This window comes from Mytilus edulis, chromosome 7 (assembly GCF_963676685.1).
Source record: "Mytilus edulis chromosome 7, xbMytEdul2.2, whole genome shotgun sequence".
NCBI classification, from domain to species: domain Eukaryota; kingdom Metazoa; phylum Mollusca; class Bivalvia; order Mytilida; family Mytilidae; genus Mytilus; species Mytilus edulis.
The window spans coordinates 34,160,843-34,181,045 of NC_092350.1; the positions used below are offsets into that span (position 1 = coordinate 34,160,843).

At 32.5% G+C, this 20,203-nt stretch overlaps 1 protein-coding gene across 1 annotated transcript in view; it reads right to left on the bottom strand.

The window, feature by feature from the left end:
• The window catches only part of LOC139481315 (leucine-rich repeat-containing protein 15-like), a 70,390-nt gene extending 56,995 nt beyond the window's left edge, over positions 1-13,395 (bottom strand). Inside the window, exons 1-2 of the mRNA XM_071264552.1 lie at positions 13,271-13,395; positions 4,559-4,741 (exon numbers count right to left, since the gene is read on the bottom strand). Coding sequence (XP_071120653.1) covers positions 4,559-4,740 — 182 coding nt within the window. The 5' untranslated portion in view covers position 4,741; positions 13,271-13,395. The remainder of the gene's footprint in view (positions 1-4,558; positions 4,742-13,270) is intronic.
• Positions 13,396-20,203: the final 6,808 nt, after the last annotated feature.

Below are 20,203 nucleotides of genomic sequence, written 5' to 3' on the forward strand. Positions count from 1 at the left end.
CGATGTCGGCCTGTTGCAGGGCTAAATGGTTATCCTTATTAAATATATACTTATTATTCAGTTGCATTCCAAACATCCTGCCTATCATTCCGATCGACCTAAATTACAGGATCTGCAAGTGTTTGTTATCGTCTTGATTTAACATAGGACGTAAACCAAACAACATTCAATTAATCAACCTATCAATTTGTACGTGGAACAAAATGTTCGATACTCGACATAAATCATGGACAGGCTGTCAAGGAAATATGTAGACAGTCATAAAATTTCAATCGTCACAAAATGTGTCCTTGTGGTAGAATAGAAAAAATGTGGACACTCTTTAAATTATTTTTTTGTGTAAATGTGTTTGCTATAAATAAATGACTTTCAAATGATATTTGAACAGACTATATCTCGCCATCTGTACGTGTCAATTACTTAAAATATTTTCTTGATGTATTTGGAATTTATTATACCAACTACTGTGGATTCAGTATTATTCGTTGGAAACCAATTTTCATGGATTTCGTTAAGACAGGGAAACCACAAATTTGAATGGTCCAAAAATGTCAAATTTGCTGAATGATTATGCAGACTTTTGGAAAACTACGAAATCAAAAATATCCACGAAAATGCAAGTTTTCTTTTATCCACGAAAATTGGTTACAACGAACATCAATGAATCCACAGTCAATGACAGTATAACGTGTCGTTTTTATGAAAACCTTTTTATTTTAACCTAGCAAACAGGAGAATAAAAAAGAAATGAATTTAATCTATATATAGTAACGGTCAGGTTTGGTTTTGTTTTATTCCGAGCAAAAGTCATCATCGTAAATTTTCTCACCTACGTTATTTCGTTTAACTTTAAATTTGAGGAATAATAATGTTTTGAATAGATGTGTTGATTTCATTATATCAATGTATTTATTTAGATTGACGGAAGGACGGGCATTGCTAATTTAGTCATTTGGCATACAGGTCTCAATAATGAACAGTCTGATAGTGGATGATTAGATTTTGAATATGGAACAATGAAGCTAACCGCTGTGCTAAATTCATCTTAGTTTTTAGTGTATTCAAATATTATAATACAAAGGAGTAGGTCCGGTAAGGACCGATTTTGGCCTCAAATTTCAGGTTCATCTGACGAAAGATTTTGACCACTTTTTAAACACTTAAGTGTCTATTTCATTTGATACAATTAGTTTATGAGAAAGATTTTAACTGATTAGGCATTAAAAACGATCCGATTCAAGCTCAAATATGAAAAAATCTACCAAATATGCAGAAAAATGTCACTTTTCGGATGGTTTTTGTCAAATATGAAAGTGGCCGCATCCGTGTTCATCCTCAACCTTTATAATGTAATGCCGTCAACCCCCCTTTTTGAATATGCTGTGTTATTAAGTACAAATAATAATACGGAGATGTCTGTGAGATGATATGTTTTGCATATGAGTGTATTCGATACGCTGATTACACTAAAATTGATTTAATTCTATTGTGTTTCAAGTGATGTTATGAGTGGAATTTACTCGCGGTGACCAAGTTTGTTCCCGGAGTGCCTGTACCTTTAGTTCTGTTGTATATTTGAGATATTAACCTTTTTCATGTGTTCCTAAGTTATCCTGTTGGTGTAATAACCTTTATGATGAATACATATGTTAGTTCTTAATGATTTTAAGCTGGAAAACATCTTTATTTACATAAAATGTTCAGTGTTTACATTTTGAATTGCCATTTCGGGAATTTCCTTAATTAGAGAGATGGTTGCTGATTGGTCCGACTTATGTAAGAGAGTCTGGGATTGGCTGACATTCTTATAAAACTAAAATGATCAACTACGGTAAGCAGTAATTGTTGTGGCTTGGAATTGATTTTTATGAAACACCAAACTTGAAATCTCGGAGAATTTAGGAGGAAATTAGGACACGAATTGGGGAGACTTTAGGAGGAAATTAAGAAGATACATTAGGGAGATTGTTGGAGTAAATTAAGGAGACTAATTTGGGAGACTTTAGGAGGAAATTAAGGAGACAATTAGGGAGACTTTTAGAGGAAATTAAGGAGACGAATTTGGGAGAAGTTGGGAGTAAATCTCGGTGACTCAGTTTGGGTGGTAATAGTTGGTGACAATATATGTAGAGGGTAAATTATACCTATAGTTTTAATTATCAAAGAAATATATGTCTTGGTGACAATAATAACCATTAGTATTTATATACAGATGGTTATTTTAAATAGATGTTGTTGAATTAAGGCTACATAATTTTATAGGTGTTCTTTTATTGAGACCCTTTGTAAGCCTGAATGAGCTATATGCTAATGGTAGTTTTTAAACTAGTCGACTGAATCTACAGAGTGGTTATACTCTGGATTGTTATATATATGTATATTTAATTAGTTAGACCAACCATACCAGGAACCCTACCAAACCAGAAACAGCTAGAGCCGTCACAGCCATTCTCTCTGCCATTTTAAGATTGTTAAATAAATGATCAAAACTTTTATATGCTTTGTCTTTTATTCATAAATAATAATCATATAACATTTGATAGACCTCTAGAGTCTAGGTTAACGAAGCTGTAAAGTGTGTTGGTTCGACGGTATTCCAATTAGACGTCGGGCCATACATCTTATAGTAATATAAACCATACCAGTTAAAGAAATCCCTTTTATTTGTAACCTGTTATCTCTGGTGTCCGACTCTAACACCAGGGAGGCAGCGTTATAATATATGTTATGTATTATCATTAAATACAACTTAGATTTTAATATTAAGGATGAACACGTATGCGGCCACCTTCGTTTTACACGGAAACCGTGTAAAATTTGACTAAAATGCTAGAATTGTGAAGATTTCAGTAATTTAGCATGACTTAATGGTGCCAGTACCCGATATATGCGCATTGTGATGTCAAAAACAGCCCATATTAATGTAGCAGAAGCATTCTACTGTCCAATAAATAACTAAAAGTTCACATTTTAACAATTTTGTAAAACTGCTTAATTTTGGGGCCAAAAAGGGGTCTTACTGGACCTACTCCTTTGTATTTTATATACTTGTGTATAATTGAACCATTTCAAAATCTAGGGATTATCTTTGTGAGGATTCAATAGCTAGCTGTCTATGTTTGACTTTACCTTTAACCTTAAATACACTTTTTATATTACATATATTAAATATACAGAAGACAGTGTTCTTACTTTTAAAAGAAAAAAAATTGCAATATTGACAGTGGAATATCAGATTCAAATTTCCAGTATTAAAGTACAAAATGTAATAAAACGGATTTTTTTTACCAAGTTGCAATTTCCCACTGTTGATCAAAATGCCATTTATATTAAAACCAACTGTTATGTATTTTTCGTTATTCTAAGTCAAACTTAAAGGCAAATAATTCGATCTTAAACATTCGAACGATTCATTTTGAAACATTCAGAAAAAATGAACTGAAAAGTCTTTTGTAAATGTATGAAATGATGGCCTGGAAAATCTGAAAATTTCATAATATAAAAAATATAGTTCAATGTTCAATATTATCCTAGAGCAAGCGCAGTCAGGTGCTTTAATGTGTTTTATGTGGTTTGCCTTACTTTTTTATGAATCAATGCCTTATATTTACTGGTACTTATGAAACCATATGATTTTGTTAGAATACTTTTTCACCGCGACACTTCGAATAAAACCGTTTGTTGACCGCTCGGTCATCAACTAGAAATATATAAAACTTCAGTTTGGACCAGATACTGTTTAGAGATGACGTCCTAGCCATTTCAATGCTTTGTGTTACTCAGTATCACGAAAAAGTTGTTAAGCAAAATATTAACGGTCTTTTGAACCATGAGAAATAATTGCATCGTTGGGATTCGTATCACATAATATATATGGACACCTGACTGCAATGCAACCAGTCCTGTATGTTTATAAAAGACAATACAGGCTGTTGATAAGACACTTTTTCACTACAGCATCGCCAACTATAGTTTATATTTCATCAAATTCTGTTTGACAAAGGTTTACGAGAGGTGATTTTTCGCCAATGAAAAAAAGAAAAGAAGAGATAAAACAAAAGATAGTTGAACATGTTGAATGATATTGTCATTCAAATAAAGAAAATGATTGCAATATAGTTGAACATGTTGAAGGATATTGTCATTCCAATAAATAAAATGTTTGCAATATAGTCGTGATTGTGGTCTTTCTAAAACACAGTAGATTTTGTTTGGTTATCATTCGTGGATATTTAAAATTATGTATCACATTGTTATCATTTCTAAACAAATGTAAGGGACTTTTTATGGTTTTTTTTCACCATCCAAGTTTTGCTACGGTACATTTTGCCCAACCTCTATAGTTTGGCCGTGTAGTGTTTTTACAGCAGCTGTTTCTTTTTGTTCCTCGTGGTCATGATTTTGTTTTTTGACAACTACTATAAAAATTTTGATAGACCGCTTGTTATCGTCTCGCCTTTTTCATAAATTAACATATACTGTCATTTCTTTTAATAATTATGAAATATTTTGAACTAATAACTAAGGATGAAAAAATGAGAAAAAAGAAACATATTACATGCGGAATAAGTCATTCTGGAAGTCTGTTGGAATAGCGACCAGTCCTCCGTTTATGCAATCTAAATAAACTCCATCAGTGTATGTGGTACAGGAACAGTTGAAGGGACAGGGTGATACACTGTTAGTAGTCATAGCTGTTACAAATAGAACAATTGCCACTTTAGAGTACATCTTCTTCATTCTACAATATCAATATAATATTACAACTTTAACTAATCGATCAAACATCTTTAAAGTCGGTGAAATTATGGAAAATAGCTATATTAAAGTTTATTGTATATTATATCGTTCCTCGTCAGGTCATGATGTTTAACAATGAAATGTAAATGTCAAACAGCATATCAATTCATCAGTATTCTTCGTCTTATTGACAAAAGCATATATTGTGACGTAAGGTGACGTCAATTTTTTATAAATATTGGGCGATTAAGTTATATTGCTTTCTCTTATAAATGCATTTTCATACATTTTGTACAAATTCGAAAATGTTCTGATGTCTCAATACTAAAACAGGGCTTAATGCCCTAATACTCCTTTGGATACCTAAATTTATATTATATTCGTATAAAATATCATTCCATGCAAATGATTGTGTTTTGATTTAGATATGTATTCGTTAATTATGTTAGAATTAAAGACAAATGCAGTACGATAAATCTGTGGCACAATTCAATATTTTAATACGATAAATCTGTGGCACAACTCAATATTGCAATACGATAAATCTATGGCACAACTCAATATTGCAATACGATAAATCTGTGGCACAACTCAAAATTGCAATATGATAAATCTGTGGCACAACTCAAAATTGCAATATGATAAATCTGTGGCACAACTCAATTTTGCAATACGATAAATCTGTGGCAGAACTCAATATTACAATACGATAAATCTGTGGCACACCTCAATGGGACATGTTATCGCAGTCTGATATCTGTAGTTGCAAGAACAGTAGTTTAATCTGTAATTTCACAAATTATGTCTTTTTCCCGATTGAAACTCCTTTGAACCACACCAACAAACGACAACCACTGAACAACAGACTCCTGACTTACGACAAGTGCAAAAGAACGAAGCGGATTTAAACGTTTTAATAGGAGCCAACCTTCACTCAAACATGATACAGTAGTATAACATTACAATATAAAAAGATACGCTATGAAATATCAATTGAAATGGTTTAACTCGACCAGAAATACATTTAAACAAAAACAAGTATAAAAATACTGAACGCATAAGACAATAACAATCAAAACCAAGGAGTAAACAAAGACTCACAAAACCAAAGGACATTTACCTCAACAGTTATAAATGATAAATAAGAAACAACACGAACTCCACAAAAAACCGGGAGTGAAATCAGGAGCTCCGGAAGGGTAAGCATTTCCTGCACCGTATACGGCACCCGTCGTGATATTTCTTTTTTCAGTTCGGTAATGATGGAAGGTTATTATGACTGAAGAGTATCATATATGATTTCTGACACACTTTTGACATAATGGTCAATCAGCTCATGATGCGACCGTAAAATTTCTTGAGTGATAACCTTAATTTGATTGATTCACAGCCCGGTCTTAGCAACCTTTGAGAAAGCAGTATTACTCGTTCAACACAATCAACGTACTTTGAGATAGCTTTAGAGTAACGTATCAATTGAGACACAAATACTCTATATGCTGGTGCCGCTGGGATGTTGTCACACAGAAATGGAAAGTTGACTATGGAAAATCAAAATCATCGCGTTTGTCATAAGTTTGTCATAAGTTTGATCTATTTCACAATATAAATACAATATTGAAACGTATGTGCCTTTATAACATAGACGTTACATGTAGTGATAAAAAATGTTGGGAGAGTTTCAATAAGGACACTCTTACCTGGGACAACATGGCGTTAGATAAAACAACGTACACAGGGAAATATCAATGATCGTTTCAATTTATCCTGATACCTTTTGATAACTAGTATAGCTACATGATAAATTAACGATGGATCCCAATATGTAGTAAAAATAAGACATCCCTGTACCATGTTTAAATTTAATCATGTATCCTCTCAAACACAAGAAATAAACGCTAAGAAACTTTTTTTCAATGTAGGTTTTTCATCAAAGTATACTCATTTAGTACCGATTAAATGTAAAACATATTTGCCTGAGTGTAAAACACATCTTCAATTTTAATTGGCCATTTCTCTTAATTTCTTACTCCTTGAAAGTACCAGTTGGGATCCTGTGAAAGTTTAAGGGGTTCGTGAAATGAATACTATTAAAGCACGATCATCATGTAATGTTGATTGTGTAGCTATGGTTGTGGCATGAGAGACCCATGCTTCTAAATGACATCCTACGATACTCATTATATTTTCTAAGACTTCTTAGCAAAAGGTGAAGATTTATTTTTAGGGGGAAAGGGGGGGGGGTCACTTATGTGATTTTTTTCTTCTTATGATCCCAAATAAGTTTTGATTACGAACAAAGAGCATGGATTCTGAATTTTAGTTTAGATTTTGATTTAGGAATTCATGTCAATATCTGTTTTTCAAATTTTTTTGTTTGTTTTCTAACTCGTTCGGATCGATCGCTACGGATGACTTTTAAGTAGACGTAAATGCAGGTAGCAATTTATGATCCTAGTGTCTTTAAGGAGTTTAAAATCTTTTGGTTGACTTGATTACTCATTTTGAGACACTAAATGAAATGGAAATTAGCTTCAGTTTTCGCATTATGATCAGTTGTTTTATAGGTTGTACATTCAGCATTACTTTTGTATTTATTGCATGTCTTCACATTAATATACAGAAAAGGAGTCGTAAAATCTTAATGCACGCTGTGTTTACTCTAACTCAAAATCATCGTTTAATCATTCGATTCCTTTCAAAGAATTAATAGTTGGCTTAATGGTATTATCAGTATGTCCTTCACATAGTATTTTGTTACTTGCATGACCATACATAGCTGCGGAACCGTAGCTCTTAGGTCCTTATGTTATATTTTGACTATTTGCGGACCTAAGAGCTACGGTTCCGTAGCTAGACCATACAATGATACATAACATAAAATTGCAGTGGTAAAATTGTGGAAACCATTTGATTTTAAGGAACTTATCTCCTGTATGCAAAACTGTGATCTTTAAGTTAAACTTCTGTTCTATATTTTTTGGTAATAAAAACAATTACATGACCAAAATACTTTATAAATGTGAAACGCATTAATAAGGAAAAATGAAAAGGAAACGGTGTTTGAATACTTTATGAGCTTTATATAAACAAACTGGATACTTGAAAAATTGCTACAACTACTGAACTTTGCTTAAGGAGGTTAGAATATCAGTTGCTTACAAGTTCTTAATTAATTACCTCTTTGTATAAAGTAAAATTACTAAAATACAGAACTCCGAGGAAAATTTAAAACGAAAAGTCCCTAATCAAATGACAAAATCAAAAGCACAAACACATCAAACGAATGGATAACAAGTGTCATATTCCTGACTTGGTACAAGCATTGTCTTATGTAGAAAATGGTGGGTTGAACCTGGTTTTATAGCTAGCTTAAACACTCTCTGGTATGACAGTCGCATCAAATTCCATTATATTGACAACGATGTGTGAACAAAACAAATAGGGAAAAATATCAAAATAGGGAAAAAGCAGTCAACATTGTTTTATAATCTTAATCACTAAAAAATCAAACAAATATGTAACAAAGAAACACAAAATGACATAAAGACCAGGCATATTAGCAAAAGCAAAAATTAAAGACAAGATTGCACAAATATACCATAGTACAATAACACAATGACGGGATGTATACGTACAGAGCCACCTCAGATATGTATCAATGAAACATAAAAAGACATATAGACAAAGCACACAGCAAAACTGAAAAACAAGCATACAAACATGTTTTACAATAGCACAACAATAACGGGATGTATGATTACAGAGCCACGATATATGTATCGAAATAACATCAAAAGGCATATAGACATAGGACATTAGCAAATATGAAAGACAAGAATACGAGAAATATCATAAACAATAACATTATGACAGGATGTACAAGTACCACAAGTATCTAAATTATAATAAAAACAAACAAATATTCAACAAAGAAGCACAAAAAGGCATGTATCAAATTTAACAACCTCATTCATTGCTTTCTTATTTTTGAATTTTATTTATGAATGCCAAATTCACCCAAAAACGACCGAAAGATCTAAAGCACTGGGACCGAAAAGCTAGATTAACATTAACTCTGACGTAGAATCGCGCGCTTGACGTCAGAATGTGAAAGGCACACAGGTAGAGAAATAAAATAACGAAAACCTTTGCAGTATAATGCAGACTTTTGCATTATAACGGAAACCTTTGCGAAATAACGCAAACCTATATCATGTATACCATGTCTATTTTCCTGATAAATTAATATAATTTTTTTATACAAAAACCATTCTTAATTTGTGTATAATTGCACTACAAGTATTCATTCATTCATACGCATATCTATTATAATTAAAAACCAATTGTTCAGAGAACCATTGATGGTCTTTCCACCAGTTAAGACCTTTCTTTAAATATTAAAATTTGATTTTAAATGTCAATTTTAGCGTCAAATGACAGCTTATTGAACGCTTATTCCAAAAATATATGGTTTCTATACAAAAAGATATTAATTAGGGAGACCATTTTTTACTTCCGGTTTAAAATATGTTACTTCCGGTTATTTTTTATTGTTTAATTAGCACTGATTCCAAAAATATATGGTTCTATATACTTTTTCATTAATTAAGTATAAAATATAGCTACTTCTGGTTTACAAAAGGTCACTTCCGGTTGTCTTTTTCTAGATCACATTGCTTGCAACCTAATTTAAAAAGTCCCATGTCTTAAACATGTATACATATGAGGTAAAAGCAAAGGTCAAAATCTAAAACGTTACATTTACCTATGACCTTGAGCTCAATTTCGAGGTCATCAACCAAGGACCTCAAATCAAAAGACTCTAGGCCTCTACAATATATTGTTAATGAGTTGTATTACCTTACAACAAATATAAGATATAAAAGGGGTCAAAACTGGCATCAAATGTATACATACTCTTTCGACTAAAATTTACGTTACAACATGTCGCAACTAACAATTTAGTCAACATAATTTGTCGATAAGTTATACGGTTTTTGAAAATAAGTGAAATTAAGCCAAAATCAAAATTTATAATATGACCTTGACCTTTGACCTTGACCTTATTTTCATTTTTTTGAACCAAGGATCTCAAATCAAAAGACCCTAGGTCTCTATCACTTATGGTTTACCAGTTAGAAATGCATATTCTTATATCAAACATAAAAGGAGGGATAACTCTCATATGGAATCTATATACGGCTTCGGTCAAAATAAAACAGAACATCCTGAGGATATAACGAGCAATTTGGAAAAATAAATTCATCGGTTTCTTTTACGGTTGCGAAGCCTTAGAGATAACAAGGAAAACAATGTTCAGGGAGATAACTCTTATTTGGGAAAGTATTCGGTTAAGCAGAGTTGGTTTTAAAAACGTATAAAGTGTTCGATATCATATTCCAAAAATCTAAGCGACATCTTGTGAAACAATAAAACAGCGAAGGAAAAAAATTAGGGGAAGAAAAAAAAAATAATCAGAAGAAATCCAATAGGTCTTTCCACGGAAAAGTGGAAAGACCTAATTATGAGGCGGTGTGTTAATTGTCCTTTTTGTTTTTTTTAACTAAATCACAACCGCAATTTAATGACAGACGAACATGCAAATGTCGACATTTACAAAAACACTGATTTCAAATTAAATCATACATGTTAAATGAATACCATAAAAAACTTAATGAATAATTGAAATCAAAATGTTTGCGTTATTTCGGAAAGGTTTGCGTTATTTCGAAATTTTTGTGTTAAAAGGCGAAGGTTTGTGTTATATAAATCAAACATACAAAGAACTTTTAAAAAAAAGTTGTGTGGCACTAATACGCTTCCGTATACTTCAGATATAATTACATAACCAAAGTTGTACCTTCATTCAACTTATTTTATACGAATGAATTTTTTTCCGTGTTGCAATAGTAAAAACAGGAATCCATCTATTCAAATGCCTGTAGTTAAACATATTTATCAGTACACAAACATTTTACAGACAATGAAGACGACGGTAGCCCCATTCCGTACATTATTTCTGTGTTAATTTTATTAAAAAGGTAATTTTTTCTACGTTTTCCTCCTGTATTGTAGACTATTATTTTGAGTTTAGACCTAGAAAGTGACGAACACATTCATTTCACAGTTATAAGTTACTTCTCTTATCGGGCAAAACAGTTCTATATCCACGTAAAAAATCAGAGACGTCATATTTTGTCCAATTAAACAGAATTATGAAAAGGTTTGGGAAATATGATAACAAAACTACTGACTTGTCGATAATCTTATAGTCTGTGAATGATTAAGAAATGAAAAAGCACAAATATATTATTCGTTTCAGCATTCTAAGGTATATATAATTAACCAAAACCATGACGTTTGGAGATTTCAGTCCAATTGTGACTTTGAGGAATGACAAAAAAAACGATAGTTTAAATAGTAATGTAATTTGAAACCTGTATTTGATAATTTGAATAATTGTGTAACTATTATAATCGAGTATTAAAATACTTCATACAGTTGTGTATGTAATGAAAATAAACCACATAGCTGAAGTAATTTTATACAATTCTACAATTCATACAATTCATTCAAATAACCACGGCTTACCTATTGTTTTTCATACAATGTTTGGCAATGATTAATACCTGTAGAGCCAAATATGATATACAAACTTTAATTGTAGTCCCTTCGACAATAGCATTATGTAATCAGAACCTCCATTTATTTTCTGATATCTTTGTAAATCACACATTTGCGTATTTGTACAATGATTCTCGTTTCAGTATGGGTAGCAAAAAAATATATTTGAGGTATGTTTACCTTAACGGCTTAAAGGGACATTAGACACTAAGAAATATCGCCGACCACCTCATTGAATCCGTATACATGTGACCTTCGATTCAACCCATTAGCTAGATATTGGTTACCATATGTTATAGTCGTTGTAAGATTTGAAATGTAATTCCAAATTGTTGGGTTACTTTATATATTATTACTGAATTTATTTATTTTATTTATAATACTTGTAGATACTAATTTTGGGTATTTGCGCATATGTAACGTTGCGCTCATGAACATTATAATATTTCCCGTTTTTAAGTTTTATGACGTTTCGCTTTTGACGTACGTTGCGTTGTCTAGTTTTTTATTCATTGCAAGTTATTTGATATTCGGAGACACATCATTACTTTATAGAGAGATCATAATCGGTAAGATATAATTTATGTACATTTTTGTGAACAATATTTATTTAAAGAAGAAATATTAAGAATTGTAAAAGTATTTATAAATTAATATTTATTCTAATTAACTTTTTAATTTAACAAGTTACTTGTGAAGCGTGAAGGAAAGTGAATCATATTGTTTGATTAGTATTATGCCTTTAGCTTTTAAGTTATATTTTTACTTACGATGTATGTTTATGTGTATCTGTATTTTATTGTAGAGAATCGGTTGTTACGATACTAACAGTATATGAAGCCAAACTTATATTTTTTGATGAATAAAGATACGTATGTAGATTAAACCGCATAGGTATTACTTGATTTATTGCCTGATTGATGTGATCCGTTACAGTCGTGTTCAGCTATTGAAAGGAAAATAATGTCAACATTGAAATTGAAACAAAGATGAACAATTCTAATGCAATTATTTTGTAACAATTGTTCTGATTGGATGACAGCAAGCGTAAAATTCTCTATCTCCTTGTCTGTAACTAAGGAAGTCGACATTTTGAATTTCGGAATGTATTGACATGTTATTTCTACAATAATAAACAAAAAACTCACTTGTTGCGCCTATAAATCTTCTTTTTATGAAATTTTATTACATTCTGAAGCGGCACAGAAGCCAGAAAACGCCCGGTGTTTATGTTTGACGCCGGAAGCATACCTATGACGTCACCTAGTGTAGGGACCAAAGAAGATAACATCTTTTCGCGGAATTTTCTTTAATGAAGATTTTACACTGAAATAATGATTGAAATTTAATTATGAACTTGTTTTGCATTAGAATAGAGATAACTGTATTGTATTTGAAGCTTTGCGGACGTCCATCGGTAGTTTTACTGTCGCAAATACCCGTTTACCTGTCTCCGCTCCGCGTCGCCAGGTAAACTAAATTTGCGACAGTAAAACTACCGATGGACGTCCTTAAAGCTTCAAATACAATACAGTTATCTCTTAATTTCACTCCAAAAGCTAAAACATGAAATCAAACAGACGGCGTCGAGACTAAAATACACACGAAATTTTGATATATTTTATCGAGTTTGTGCATTGTTATTTCTTTATTTCAGATACTTATTGTAATTTGGTTATACTTATTTATTAAACAAAACAATTTCATTGGTATTCACCTTCAAGAAGAACCACAATATATCATTAAATATATTTCGTTTCTATTTTAAAGACGAGTATTTGTATAACACATCGACTGTTTCGTTAATAAAGTAAGTCCACCATTTTCACAAATTTGTAAAAACTAAAATATAATGCTATATACATATTTTGATATGACTAAAAGTGTGAAAAATCAAACATACCGTTAATACTTTGATCGCCGACCTATATTGTACTAAATGCGCCTATTAGATTTGAAAGCACCTTTGTGATTTAAGGAACCGACCACAACATTTCATATATTTAATACGATACTCTTTCGTTCTATTCAGTGTAGTCATTGGAGAGCTATATGCGTCGGTGAATAGAAATAGAATATCCAATTTAACTACACCTATTTTTTTTTTAAATATAGAACTATAATGATTTTTTTTTCTAGATCCCTTACCATTGAATCAAATTAGCATACCTTATCTAGAATCAATCCTTGTCCGCAATCAAAACATCTTTATGACCGGATAAAAACATGGTTTTAGGGGTATCAGTTGGAAATATTATTTTAAAATTGTAAACAAAACTACAAACGCAGTATCTTGAAAAAAAATGTAAGTTGATTATTTGAAGACCTCTGCAAAGAAACATAATCTTATTTCGTCAAGGTGTCAAACTTGTGGAGTCATTTACCATATTTCTCATAGTTACGTAAGCAGGTCACTGTTTCTCATATTCTGTGGTATTTGTCGTTGATGAAATATGTTCGTTGTTGTTCTGAATGGTGTGTCGACTATTATATTATTTGTTTCTGCGTTTCTCTGTGCTGAATGTTCTAGTGTGTGTTTGTGTTTGTGTATTTCTGTCAAGTAGTGTTGTCATTTAAGCGATATATATATATGTTTAACATTGTGATAAAGAGGGAGGTCTGACATGCCATTAAACCAGGTTCAACCCATCATTGTTTCTTAAAATGTCCTGTACCAAATCAGAAATTATAGTTATCAAAGGTACCAGGATTATAATTTAGTACGTCAGACGCGCGTTTCATCTACATAAGACTCATTAGTGACGCTCCTTTCAAAATATGTATAGAGCCAAACAAGTACTAAGTTGTAGAGCATTGAGGATCAAAAATTCCAAAAAGTTGTGTCAAATACGGCTAAGGTAATCTATGCCTGGGATAAGAAAATCCTTAGTTTTTCGAAAAATACAAAGTTTTGAAAACCGGAAATTTATAAAAATGACCACATTATTGATATTCATGTCAACACCGGAGTGTTGACTACTGGGCTGGTGATACCCTCGGGGACGAAACGTCCACCAGCAGTTGCATGGACACAGTGGTTTAAATAGTTATCAAAGGTACCAGGATTATAATTTAGTACGCCAGACGCGCGTTTCGTCTACATAAGACTCATCAGTGACGCTCATATCAAAATATTTATAAAGCTAAGATTTATAATTGGTCAAAAAAATGGCTTGTGAATTTTAATGCCCAAAAAACTAAAAGTATGATAATTTCAAAAAAAGTAAATAGACCCTTTCATCCTCCATTAAATATGAATACCCAAGAGCTACAAACAGTTAGCAAACACAAACATCTAGGTGTCTTTTTATCTAACAACGGATCCTGGAACGACCATATTGAATATATAGTTTCTAAAGCTTACAAAAGAATAAATATAATGAGAAAAATGAAAAATATTCTTGATAGATTTTCACTTGAAAAAGTTTACATATCATTTGTTCGCCCAATTCTCGAATATGCCGATGTCGTTTGGGACTCCCAAAATCAGAACTTGATTGCTAAACTTGAAAATATCCAGCTTGACGCAGCGCGTATCGTCACGGGGGGTACTAAACTTACCAGTATAAACAATTTATATATTGAAACTCGATGGGAAAAATTATCTGAAAGACGACGCAATCATAGACTAATTCATTATCACAAAATTTTGAATAATAAAACTCCAGAGTATTTAAGAGACTTATTGCCTGATTCAGTAGGAAGTAGGCATGATCATAATACAAGACAAAGAAATAATATTATCCAAGTCAACACACGGACCCGTTTATATTCTGAATATTTCATCCCTGCAACAACAAAACTATGGAACACTCTTAACTTAAACATAAGAAAATGTGAATCTCTATCATTATTCAAAAAACAAATTAGTACCCAAAATAGTAAGGTCCCAACGTATTATTATATAGGACATCGTTTTGGTCAAATTCTTCATGCTCGCTTAAGAATGGATTCAAGTTCTTTGAATTCTCACCTTTTCGTTCGTAATTTAGTAGACTCTCCAAATTGTCGTTGTGGTGATGTAGAAACAAATACTCACTTTCTGTTATCTTGTCCTATATACATTAATTTAAGACATGAACTATTAGATTCTATCTCAGTTCTTCCTGTCCAAGTAAACACAAAAACTTTGCTTTTTGGATCAACGGTACTCTCAGATGAGCAAAATAGTATTTTATTCAGTTTGGTGCAAAAATATATTATTAAAAGTAAACGTTTTAACCCTTGATGTTAATGCCTCATCGCTCAATAGGAACCCAAGCATTTCACACTGTATAAATTACAATTATTCACGTTTATTTATTATTATTTTTATTTTATTTTTCTCATGAAATTTTTTTTTTCTTCCTTTTTCACCTTTTTCATATTCATATATTTATTACAGAGCATGCCAGTATTTATATTTATGTATTGTTCAAAAAGTGTATTATGTCTGTAAAGGGAGACAGATTTGTAAAAGCAAATTGCTTGTTTCTGAATCCCTGATATTATTTCATTGTATAATATGTTTAATGTTGATTTATCTGAATAAATATTGTTTAAACTAAAGCTAAACAAGTACAAAGTTGTAGAGCATTGAAGATCCGAAATTCCAAAAAGTTGTGCCAAATACGGCTCAAGTAATTCTATGTCTGGAATAAGAAATTCCTTAGTTTTTCGAAAAATTAAAAGTTTTGTAAACAGGAAATTTATAAAAATGACCCCATTATTGATATTCATGTCAACACCGAAGTGTTGACTAATGGGCTGGTGATACCCTCGGGATGAAACGTCCACCAGCAGTGCATCGACACAGTGGTTTAAATAGTTATCAAAGGTACCAGGATTATAATTTAGTTCGCCAGACGCGCGTTTCGTCTACATAAGACTCATCAGTGACGCTCATATCAAAATATTTATAAAGCCAAACAAATACAAAGTTGTTGAGCATTGAGGAAAAAAAATTGCAAAAAGTTGTGCCGAATACGGCTAAAGTAATTTATGCCTGGGATAAGAAAATCCTTAGACCTATGATTATCCAGGATTTCTTCTTTGCTAAGTGTCGTGAGGGTACTAGTATATGTTGGGTCTCCAAGTGAATTGTCAATACTGAATTCGTTTATCAAGTAGTTAATGTAATTAGTTTTACACACCAGAACGATGCTGTTTGGGGTTTTATCTGCGGGGACAACATATTTGTCATGAAGGTACGATAAGTGTTTTGCAACATTAGGGTCTTTAAAGATTGACGTAGCATGTGCATTGATAGACCCATTCAGTTTCTTAATTCTGATTGTATCAACGACCTCACTGCCTTTATCCATTCGGAAAGAGCGTCTACGTCTTCCTTCTCTCGCTTAGTCCATTGCCTGGCATAATCCTCCACTGAATCCATCAAAATTTTAAAGTTGTATTTCCAATTGATGAATTTCGGCTCACGATATTTTGGACCTTTCGATAACACATTTCATAGGGAAGTGTTATTAACAATGTTGAGGTCACCGGTAATAACGTGGCCAGCCGGATTATATATTTGTGAATTGGGAACTAGCACAAGTGCAATCAGGAGGTTTAGACTTGAAGTCGTCAATACTGAGATCCTGCAAAACGTGTTTGTTATTGAAAATTTTAGTTGCAATATATTTGGTATAAGTATAAGAAATGACCTGCATAGTAGTCGAATAACATTGCATTGTGTACTTAGAAAACCGGATAGGTAGTATATTTCCAGTATGGGTAGCCATACCAAAACTGCGAAAAGTTCGTATCGCACGATATTGGGTCCTATTTTAAAAATCATACCCTTTACTGCCCTATACACTGGATGAGTGTTCTATAATTGCAAAAACATTGAGAAAAAAACCAATTTGGTATATGTAGCATAGTCTATATCGTCCATTTCGTAGTATTGCGAAGTAAGTGAACCAAGCTTTTACCAATTTATCAACTGATTCTTTGAATTCTATGTTATGAGTTATAACTCAGCCGAGATCTCTTTATTTTATAACAATTTCAAGAGCCACATCATCGAAAAATCCCTTTCTGATTTAGAACTGGAACTAAGTCATCAATAAAAAGCGCGAACAATGAAGGAGAAAGATTGAGTACACCCTTGCTTTACACAAGTCTTTACTGCTAACCAGTCAATGAGTTTATCATTAAGTCGTACACCTGCTTGTAATTTTGAGTATGTTGTTTTAATTGCCCTGTACATATTACCACGTACTCCAATTGACACGACAATAACTTATTAAACAGCTTTGTGTGATCAACTGAAGGAAAAGCTTTACTGAAGTCGATAAAGCACGAATATGGATCTTTTTCCATTACAAGTAGTTTTCGGGTTCTCAGAATAGTACATAGGCTACATATATATATGATTAAGAAAGGATTGCAATTTACGAAATCCGGTCTGCTCTTCAGATAGAATATTATTATCTTCTAGTTAAGTATGTAGACGTTAATTCAGTACTAGTATCTTACTGTATTACTTTGCAATGGCGTAAAGATGACTAATGAAACGGTATCCAAGCGGATTTCGAAAATCCTTTTTTCAGCAAGGGATAGATGATGTTGTACAACAAAAATCTTGAACAGTACAGTACAGGAAACATGCGTTTAACAATTCGTTATGTACTAAAAATTTCTAAATTAGATTTGCTTTTCGCTTGTCTCCGTGCAGTTTTAGTTTTCTTCTGGCGAAATCGGATCATGCATATCTGTTATTTGTTGAATATTGTCCGCGCTACACACATTTCATCTTCCCATTGATCATTCAACGTTTTAAACGGGTGATAAATTTGTCACTTATTTTCTCGCTGTTCCCTGAAAAGAGTTTCGAGTATTCATCATTCCATCTTGTCAATATGTTGATAATGTTTCATATAATGTTTTTCAACATCATAAGTAGCGACTTTGAATAATAATTTTTGTTCGTTATTCGATCCAGTACGGTTTTTTCTATGCTTCATTTGGTTCTTCATAGCGTGTTGACGGTCTCTATATTGTAAATGCTTTAACATGTTATTGATTTTTTTCAAAACTAGCGAAATACTATACATTTCTATTCCTAAATGTTGTCGGTGCCAACGACTGAATTATCCCATGTACCAAATAAAGTTGACCTAATTGAAAAACAGACCAAAACAAAAATACTTAACTTTGACTAATGCCCCTGAAGCGCAGGTCAAGGTTAGATGATACAAGGCAGACAGACATGTACTCCGTCCAACCATTCTTGACACCAAACATGGTTAACCTCTTGCTTAAGAACTTGAAAAACAGATAAAAACGCAAAAAACTTAAAAATTGACTAATGAAATTTAGGTAAAGGTCAGATCAAACCTATCAGACTGACCTGTACACTTACAATCATTCCTTACACCAAATATTTAGTTGGCCTACTGCTTAAAGTATCTGAGAAACAGACCTGATCATGTTACTTTAAACTTGACCGCTGATCTATGAAATAAGGTCGATGTCAGATGAACCCTTTCTGGTGGACCTTGCAAGGTACCCATATACCATATTGCAACTTTGTTACTCATTAGTGAGACATTGACATTACAAAAAAACTTTGTGTTTATTTTCTTTCAAGCAGTCAGTGAAACAATGAAAATGAGGCCAGGGACAAAGTAAATATGACAGACAGAAACTTTGTATACAAATAGTTTTCACCGTATCCCCAGACCAAATGCGTATAGTACTTAAAAAAAACCAGACCGATGCACAAGAGTGCATGTGCTTAATGTTTATTCTGCATTACTTATCATTGAATACACATTGGAAGTCGATAACATGAAGGTTTTATATACAAGTATCACACACAATTAACATAACCAATGTTTTATGAAAATGATTTCATGGTCAGATGAACACTGCCATACAGACATGTACACCTTACAATCATTCCATTCATCAAATATAGTGGTCCTAATGGTAAATGAGAAACAGAACCTCAAAATCTTATCATTGACCAATGAACCCTGTCTGATAGACCTTAACCTAACAATCATTCCATCTCCTAAATATAGAAGCCCTTTCGCTGAAACTTTCTCAGAAGTAGACCAAAACATAAAAACTCAACATTGTCCAATAAAACCATGAAATTGAGGTCAAGTTACGATGAAACCTGCAAGGCAGACAATCCCGCTGCAAATGTTTGCACATGTACTAAGTCAGGAATCTGATGTACAGTAGTTGTCGTTTGTTTATGTTATTTATACATGTTTCTCGTTTCTCGTTTTTTTAATATAAATTAGACCGTTGGTTTTCCCGTTGAATGGTTTTACACTAGTAATTTTGGGGCTCTTTATATCTTCTTGTTCTGTGTGAGCCAAGGCTCCGTGTTGAAGGCCGTACATTGACCTATAATGGTTTACTTTTATAAATTGTTATTTGGATGGAGAGTTTTCTCATTGGCTCGCACACCACATCTTCCTAAATCTATGTACATCTTACAACAATTTCATACCATACACCAAATATAGCTGACATAATGCGAAATGTATCTTAGATACAGACTTGATCACTTATCCATGAAATGAGGTCAGGGTTAAGTGAACCATACCTGACAGACACGTAGACATTGCAAGGAATCTATATATCAAATATAGTTATCATAATTCTCAACAAGAGGCTGTCACAACGACAGCAAACCGGATTTATTAACATTTATTTGTGTCCTGGCAATATCACAAGAACCATAACTGATGAACGGTGAAAGTGCAAATCGTCAATATCAAATTTGACCTGCATTTTGTCATCAGTATCAACATATTAAAATTTGAAAGAGCTTATGTTGAATGTTTCATGAGTAAATGCAACAACATGAATGGAAACACCATTTTTTGATCTT